The sequence below is a fragment of the Leptopilina boulardi genome, unplaced genomic scaffold (genome assembly GCF_019393585.1).
Source record: "Leptopilina boulardi isolate dan_hultmark-lab unplaced genomic scaffold, ZJU_Lbou_2.1 LbouV2_165, whole genome shotgun sequence".
Classification (NCBI taxonomy): Eukaryota; Metazoa; Arthropoda; class Insecta; order Hymenoptera; family Figitidae; genus Leptopilina; species Leptopilina boulardi.
The window spans coordinates 4,746,264-4,754,957 of record NW_026137713.1 but is presented as its reverse complement, the minus strand read 5'-3'; the positions used below and the strand labels follow the sequence as shown (position 1 = coordinate 4,754,957).

Sequence of the window (8,694 nt, the reverse complement as noted above, 5' to 3'; positions counted from 1 at the left end):
CTGAAAAATCATACAATTTTCAATATTTTCTTCAAATAATTATTAAATAATAAAAATAAATGTTTTCTTAATAAAAAATAATTTCTTTTTTCCATTTTATTTTAATTTTTGTAATTAAAAAACAAATTCAATTTTAAAAAATCACAAAACTCGGATCGCAAAAAAAAGTCGTTTTTCGTCGATTTACATTCCCCCTCAAAATAAGAGGATTTTTTTTTTATTTTAATTAGTTAATAAATATTTTTTTTGAGCAACTTACCATCAAATGGATAGAGAGCACGGCAAGTTCCAAGAGGCGGTTGAGCGTCAACTTCATCGACGTAATAATCTTCACCGCCACTTCCTGGCAGGGACGTCCGAGAAGCTCCAAGACCAGACTCCGGGCTGTTCGTGGAACTGTGCATCAGTAGTGTAAAGCGGAAAATTCGAAATAAAATTCCTAATCTAACCTAATTGTCATTCCGTGACGTTAATTCAAGTTTCTTCGTCTAAAATCTTCCCAAAAAAAAAAAACCTGACGTTTTTTTTCTTTTAAATTTGTAAACAAAAATTGATTTACAAAAAAAGAAGACAAAATATAAACATTAAAAAAAAATAATAAAATAATTTCAAATTCATTTACAAAATTTAAAACAATTTTAAAAAATTCTAAATAAAAATAAATTTTTTTGATAAAAATTTGTGACACTAACCAATGTGTTGGTTGTGGAGTTCCAGGAGCGCTTTTTTTATGCACTGGTTGATTGGCATTTGCGTTGCTTACACTAGAATCTGACGCTGACCTCGACAGACTTTCCTCACCGCCGGAATGACTCGATCTTCTCGAACTCAACGGCCGTGTCGCTGAACCATTGGTCGTTGGCTTTCGCTGCACTTGACTTGGACTAAAAATTTTTTTCCAATTTTAATATTTAAATATAATTAATAAAATTATTAGTGAAACACTGTAAATTTTTATTTAAAAAAAAAACAATTCAATAATTTACCTGGACAAACTAACACCGGCTTTCATTGCGTCTTCTAAATAACCTTGAAATTTAATTAGTTCTGTTCCTAATTTATCAAGTTTCTGACTCGATTCATTCAATTGACCTTGTATACTTGTTGGATCGCCGAGAGCTGGATTTTGTTCATAAACACCTTTCATTTTCATAAGACCATCTCTCGCTGCCGTTTCTTGTTGTATTTTCGCATGAATCTCATCGAGCCTTTGTTGTAATCTTTTTTTCCTTTGATTTGGAGGTAAATCACTGCAATCCTCCTTTGCACCATCACCATAACCAGGTACATTATTCTAGTGAAAGAAAAAAAATTATTATTTTTTTTTCTCTCTTAACTAAAATTAAAAAAAAAAAAACTTGCCCAAATAAAGCTTCAAAAGCAAATAATTAAAAGCATTAGAAAAGCAAAAGTCTCGGTTATTTCTATTAAAAAAAAAAAAAGCGTTAGAAATTAATTGCCAGAAAATAGTTTCAAAAATTTTAAATAAAAAAAAAAGAAGTTAATTTCCTTTAATAATGTAAGTAAAATGATTGTAAAATAACTATATTTATATATATATGAAAAATATATATAAATATAAAAAATAAATTCTAAAACCACAAATTAAAAAAAAAATCTAATAATTATTAAAAATGAGGAAACAGACCTTTAAAGATATGCACACCTCGATCAACTTCTGTCGTTCGCATGAAACAAATCACAAAAGCGTGTCATTCAGCGGAAGTAACGAAATTTACATTAACAATAATGCAATCTCAATACTTGACAAAAAAAAAATCCCAATTTTCTTTAAAAATTAAAGGATTTTTTTTTTTTACTGAGAGAAAAACTCGATGTTTTTTTTGAAAAATAAAAAGTTATCAAATAAAAATAAAATTCTTTAGAAGAAATTGACATTAGCATTTTTTGCAGGTGCATTTTTTTTGTTTTGTTTTCTGTTTGTTTTTGTTCATTTTTTTTTTTTTTCACACGTGGAGAAAAAAAAACATTGCTAAACAGGCAAACAAACGGATGTTCATGTTGTACTTACTATATGTATATTTGCATCCAAATTTAACATATCCCATAGTTGATTTCATACACAGACAGATCATTGGCAGAGATTTCGAATCATCCATCAAATTAAAAGAAAAGCAGACAAAAGAATTTTCAAATACAATTTTTTACCAACAAAATTCATAACAAATTTTTTTTTCTACTATTTAAAGAAAAAGCAAATAACTTTTTTTCTAATGATTCTTTTTTAAAAAAACGTGGGGTTAACTACACAATATTTAATAACACACAAAAATTTTTATCGAAATAAAAATGTTTAAACTAGGCAAAATTTTATTTAACTTCTCAGATTATTTTTTCTTTTTCAAAAAAAAATGTAATTTTTGATTATAATTAAACATTAAAAAAAAAAAAAAATTTTGTTTTTGTTAGAAAAAGCATTAAGGCAAGAGGCGGAGATCACCTTCAATTATTATTAATCTAAATACTTTCACCAATTAATTTAGAAATATAAGCAGAATAATTTTATAAATAAAATTAACCAAAAAGAAACATGCAATAAATTGCGAAAAAAGGAGCATGTTTTAAAAAAAAAGAAATTAAAATAAATTAAAAAATTTCGTACCTTATTACTGCTAAAAATATTGAAGATTCCAACCCTTTTTTTGATTTTGCCACCCGAAACAGTGCCTTTAACTGTCAAATGATTATGAATAGGCTGCATAACAGGTTGTGTTAATTGACTATTACTATCATAAGTTTTTGCCACTGATAAATCCTCAAAGGGAAAATCGCCAGGTGGTTGAAAACCACTTTTATAACGTTCAATCACCAAAAGCATATCTGTCTTTTCATTGATTTCATTAGCTGCTTTTTCAATACCATCGAGACACTGGGCAATTATTGGAGCAACCGCACGTTCAATATCCACCGATTTTAACATGTAATTTCTCATATTTTTTATTCTCTTCTCATCGAGTTCCTACAAAAAACAGAATTTAATAATTTAACAAAAAATTTTCTCCTAATATAATTAAATAAAAATTTAAAAAACAAAAATATTGCAAAAAATTAAAAAAAAAATGCATTATTATTTTAATATACAATATACCTGTAAATGATGGAACACTTCCGGCATCGATGTATAATAATGCAAAGTTTGCATTTCATTCGTCTTCTGCAATTGATTTGCGTATTCAGTTTTTGCTTCCTCGCTCTGTTGTGTTTTTAATGTCATGTTCATTCTCTGCTTTTCCACCTGAATAAATAAAAAAAAAAAAATGTACTTCTAACAAATCGGCGCAAAGAAATTAAAATTTTTCTTAAAAAAAAAAAATAAAATAGAATGGAAACTTTACCTCGGCTCGAGAAAGATTGAAATCAGCGTCCGCTCTTTGATAATTTTCAAGGGCTCGTTCTGCTTCGCGAAATGCTTTTTCATAGGCTTTTCTAGCTCGCTCCAAATTGCCAATTTGGCCAGCCAAACTTGCACGGAGCCTGATGCCTTCCTGCAAATGTTTTTTTCTATCCTCCTTGAATTCTTTGACGAGAATATTCAATTCTCGTAATACTGTTTCCTGTAAATTCTCAGCAATAACCTCCCTTTGTCCAGCTTGATCATTAACTTCATTTAATTCTTTTCTAAACGCTCGACATGGACTATATCTGAAAAAAATTATTTCATGTTAAAATGGATTTTTTATTTAAAAAAAAAAATATATATATATATAAATAAAAATTTATAATTAAATAAAAAAAAATTAAATCAAATATTTTTTTTAATTAAAAAAAAAATTTTTAGAATTTATCCAATTTTGAAGTCAAATTTATGATTTAGAAACGCAAAAATGTTTGGATGAAAAAATCTCTTTTAAAAGCAAAGATTAAAGATCAACGAAAAATTTTGATTAATGAGTTCATATATTATGTTCAAGTGCGCTACTGAATTTATGAAACCTCCTACGCACTTTAAAAAGAGTTGAGCTTCTGTTTTCAATCATATACACAAGATCAATTAGAGGAAAAATAGCATCTGCTTTAATATATTTTATACGTATATTGTCCACTTTTTTATTTTTTTCTAAACAAAAAGAAAAAATTTTCTTTTTCAAAAATCATTTTAAAATTTTATAATTTTTTTTTTTTCATATTATAAATTTATTATTAATAATAAATTATTGAAAAAAATGTCATAAAAATGAATAATTAAAAATAAGTTTTTAAATTAAAATAATTAATTTAAAAAAAAAAATACTCACTGATAATCTTCTTCCTCTTTCTTTTTTGGCTGATAAGTTTTCACTAGGCGTCTGTAAATGAAAAAAACAGAATATTAATTTTATGTATAATAAATCAGAATTAACTAATATTGATAATTAATAATTTATTAATATAATAAATAATAAATTATTATTTAAATAATAAATTTGAATAAATTGATATTTATTCAAAAATATTTATAAAAACAAAAATTTCACGAAAAAAAATAATTTTTAAATCGCGGAAGCTGAAAATAAAAATTAATTTAATGAAAATTAAAATAAAAAAAAAACCGCAGATCAATAAGGAAGCTGATAAAAAGACAATTTTCAAGTTGGACAAGTTTACAAATATTACGAGATTCGATTCAATATTTTCGAATGCAAATAAAAAAAAAAAAAAAAAAAAAAAAATCACGTACGTACAAATATATATGAAATGTTTTTCGAATAAGTGGAAAATAGGAAGTTTAATATTTGCGCTCACGCTCATGAATACATAACAAATTAACGATGAAAGTAGAGTGATCATATATTTACGTAATACGAATTCAGGACACCTGGTTTCTTATTTATATGTGTGCGTATGTTCCATGTATTTGAGAAAAAAAAAGAAAATACTAATCTCGATTATTTTTCTAATCGAAACGAAATTTTGAAACTCAAACAATTTGTCAATTTATTATTTATTTATATTATTGAGAAATCTTTAAAAATAGGAAATTTTATTTTTAGAAAATCAAATTTTTTTTTTATAGTCCGAAATCAAGATTTTGAAAATTCAAATTTTTCCAAAATTGAACTATTAATTGAAATTGAATATTTTCATTATTTTCTTTTTTTTTAAATATAAAATATAATACATGTTTTTCTTAAAATCACGATAGTCTCTTTCTCTCTCAATTTTCTAGGAACAAAACACACAATTTGCGTCATTTAGAGAAAATATGACACCATCGAACGATGCTTTAACAAACCGGCACGTAGGCGCATAGACGTGCTTATTTGGTAAGCAAGATTTAACATAGTTTTAGGAGCGGTTTCGTCTAATATTGAACTCAACTGTTTAAACCATAATAATAATGAAAATAGAAAAAAAAACGATAGAAACAATAAATAAATCAAAACTTCATTTTTTTCAATTATTCATCATTTTTTTTTCTCTCTCTAAAAGAACATCTTTTGGTACTTAAGATGACGATAATAGTTTTAACACACTTGTGAAAATGTTGTCGTTACAAGAAATTAGAAAACAGCTGGTACAGCTTTCGCGTATGTAAACTAAGGGTCAATGACAAAGAGTCGTCGTCGTCGTCGTTAATTTTCAGGAATTTATAACGTTTCAGACGTTAAAAAATCATTTTACTTTCGAACATTATAATAAGACCTTTAAAAAAAAAAAAAAATAACTTTTCAAAAAATATAAAAACAAAAAAATGTAAAATATAAAACTAAATCAAAAAACTAATTTTATCTTTTTTCCAATATTCCAAATTAAATTCTAAAAAAAAATTGATGAGTAAAGAAACAATTCTCCAAAGTTGAGACGTAATTTTTTTTTTTTTTTTTTCATCAAGAATTTCAAAATATTTCGATCTATTTTTGACGTAAAGAAGCGCGTGCGTAAAGAAAATTGCAACGCATTAAGATGAAAGACACACGTCGTTTAATTTATGTCTTGTAGAATAAAACATGAGGGACATGAAGAGAGAAAAAGAGAATTGAAATGATACTTGTGGAGCTTACGCAAATTAATTAACTATATATACATATAGAGAGAATCAGCTGAGAAATAAAAGAAATTCGATCGAAAAATCTATTTCTATTGGACAAAAAAAAAACTAATATAAAAATGACAATTTTAAATTATAATTTTTTCATCCATATCCTGTAGGAAGAAAAAATTGAAAAAAAAAAAAAAATAATAATAACGAAAACAAATAAAAATGCGTGCCACAGTGGAGGGCATTCACGAGACAAACAAGGGGACCTTTAATAACATATTAGCAGCTTAAAAGTCCCTGAACTCACACACGGGATGCGTGAGATACACTAACTTCTCTTTTTGGCGACATAATTCGAAAGGTCACAAAGTCGATTTTTCTTATATGTATATTTTTTCAAAAAATACACTTTTTTTTTTAATTCAAAACAACAAAGATAGAAAATAATTCTAAAATCCTTCCGAAAAATTGCAAAATGATTTTTGTTGTGAGAGATCAAAAACAAAAACTACAAAATTAAGAAAAAATTATTTCCAAAAAATATGAAAACAATTTTTATTCTTCAAAAATAATCGAATTTAAAATTTACCAAAGAGAAATATAATTATTTAATAAATTTCCCTTCAAACAAACAAAAAAAAAACGCAGGGTGTCCGCAAAATTTCCTGTTTTTATTTTTCCCTAAAGAAAATTTTTTAATTTCTTGTGAAATAAAAAATATTCCTTAATTTTTTTTTTTTTTTTTAAGAAACCCTAATTTTCTTGGGACAATTTTCCTGATTTGCGGCCACCCTGAAAATTTATTGCAAAATGAAAATTAAAAAATTGTTTTCACATTTAATTGATTGTAAAAAAAAAAAAATAAAAATTATACTTTACCTCAATTTCGCGGCATATTCTTCCTCTATCGCACATCGGTCACGAATAAAGTGTCCATATCGTTCTAGAAATTCTATTCCCTTTTGAGTGTGAAGGGACAGATTCTCGAACTGGTCCTGTAAAAAAAAATAATGCAATTAATATCAAAAAATAATAATTGAGAAAATAATAATAATTAATGAGAATAAAAAAAAAATTTCTGTAACGCCTCTCTTTCTCTCTATAACAATTTCTACACATTATGATAATAATAATAATAATAATAATAATAATAATAATAATAATAATAATAAAAATAATAATATAGTGATATAATAATAAATGAGGCAAGAACCTTTATGGTTAGAAAAGTTATAAATCGATTCGCGTTTATACATTAGATCCCTGACCCTAGACACAGACTTTCGTGACTTGTGAACTTATCACGAAACACAGTGATTGTGTATGAGCAAGTCAAGTGAAATGCTTGATTCAACGATACTCTGTCTATTTTTAGACATAAACACCTCTCTCTCTCTCTCTTTATTTCTTGAATAATTTCTCTCGAAAGACAATTATCGGAAAACAAAAGCTTAAGTTTCTATAGACAGGAATTATGTTTATATAATTACTATATTATTATATTATAATTTTCCATGAAAGTAAATAGTAATTAAAGTTATTTTTCAAATTATTAAATTTTTATTTATTTTTAAATTCTTTTTTCAATTTTAAAGTGTAAAAAAAAAAATATCCAAATTTTTCTATTTTTTTAATTAAATATTAAAATTATTAAAATTATTTTTCTTTAAATTTCAAAAGTCAGAGTGATTTTTTTTAATAAAAAAAAAAAATTTTTTTAGAAACCTTTTAATAAAAAGAATTGTTTTTTTTTTTTTAAACAAAATGACATAAAACATTTTAATCGTTTTAACTCGATCTCAGTCACTAGGTTAGAGAGACATGAGTGAAACTCGATTATAAGTTCCTTTGTAAAATCGTCTTATCGGAGTTCCAGTTTTTTTCTTTCTCTATTCGATTTCCAGTCCACTTTTCTAGTGTGTGCAAAACGTGCTTTATCGTTTATATATATGTATTTAATTATACAAAGATTTCTAAAACTGCGACATTTCTATACACACGGAAATCATATTATTGTCTATATATATATAATATAAGAATTAAATATTCAACAAAACTGACAATGAAAATAAATTATGATAGAAAAAACAAAAGAAAATAAATAAAAACTACAAACAAAGAAAATTATTTTATTTCAGACAAATAAAATTTATTTGAAGCAAATAAAAAAATATATTTTTCTCAGAGCTTAATAACTTTTTTTTAAAATTGTTTTAAATAAATAAAATTTATTTAACACAAATAAAATTTTAATTAGCACAAATATAATTTTATTTATCAGCAAAATAAAATTCTATTCAGCACAAATATAATTTTATTTATTAGCAAAATATAATTTTATTTAACACAAATAAAATTTTAATTATCACAAATAAAATTTTATTTAACACAAATAAAATTTTATTTATCAGCAAAATAAAATTCTATTTAGCACAAATATAATTTTATTAAATAGAAAAATAAAATTTGATATAGCACAGATAAAATTTTAATTATCACAAATAAAATTTTATTTAGCACAAATATAATTTTATTTATCAGCAAAATAAAATTCTATTCAGCACAAATATAATTTTATTTATTTGCAAAATATAATTTTATTTAACACAAATAAAATTTTAATTATCACAAATAAAATGTTATTTATGAGCAAAAAAAAATTCTATTTAGCGCAAATACAATTTTATTTAGCACAAATATAATTCTATTAAGTA

General features: G+C 24.6%; 1 protein-coding gene across 6 annotated transcripts in view; it reads right to left on the bottom strand.

Annotated features, from left to right (window-relative positions):
- LOC127277203 (formin-binding protein 1-like) overlaps positions 1 to 8,694 on the bottom strand; it is a 34,551-nt gene that overhangs the window by 1,416 nt on the left and 24,441 nt on the right. The window contains exons 2-10 of one of the 6 annotated variants that reach the window (XM_051298096.1): positions 6,860 to 6,975; positions 4,257 to 4,307; positions 3,357 to 3,663; positions 3,110 to 3,256; positions 2,624 to 2,980; positions 1,649 to 1,678; positions 987 to 1,294; positions 693 to 884; positions 260 to 396 (exon numbers count right to left, since the gene is read on the bottom strand). In XM_051298096.1, coding sequence (XP_051154053.1) covers positions 260 to 396; positions 693 to 884; positions 987 to 1,294; positions 1,649 to 1,678; positions 2,624 to 2,980; positions 3,110 to 3,256; positions 3,357 to 3,663; positions 4,257 to 4,307; positions 6,860 to 6,975 — 1,645 coding nt within the window. Of the gene's footprint in view, positions 1 to 259; positions 496 to 692; positions 885 to 986; positions 1,295 to 1,648; positions 1,679 to 2,623; positions 2,981 to 3,109; positions 3,257 to 3,356; positions 3,664 to 4,256; positions 4,308 to 6,859; positions 6,976 to 8,694 lie in introns of those variants that run through there. The other 5 variants (XM_051298099.1, XM_051298097.1, XM_051298102.1 and 2 more) reach the window with 5 other exon arrangements.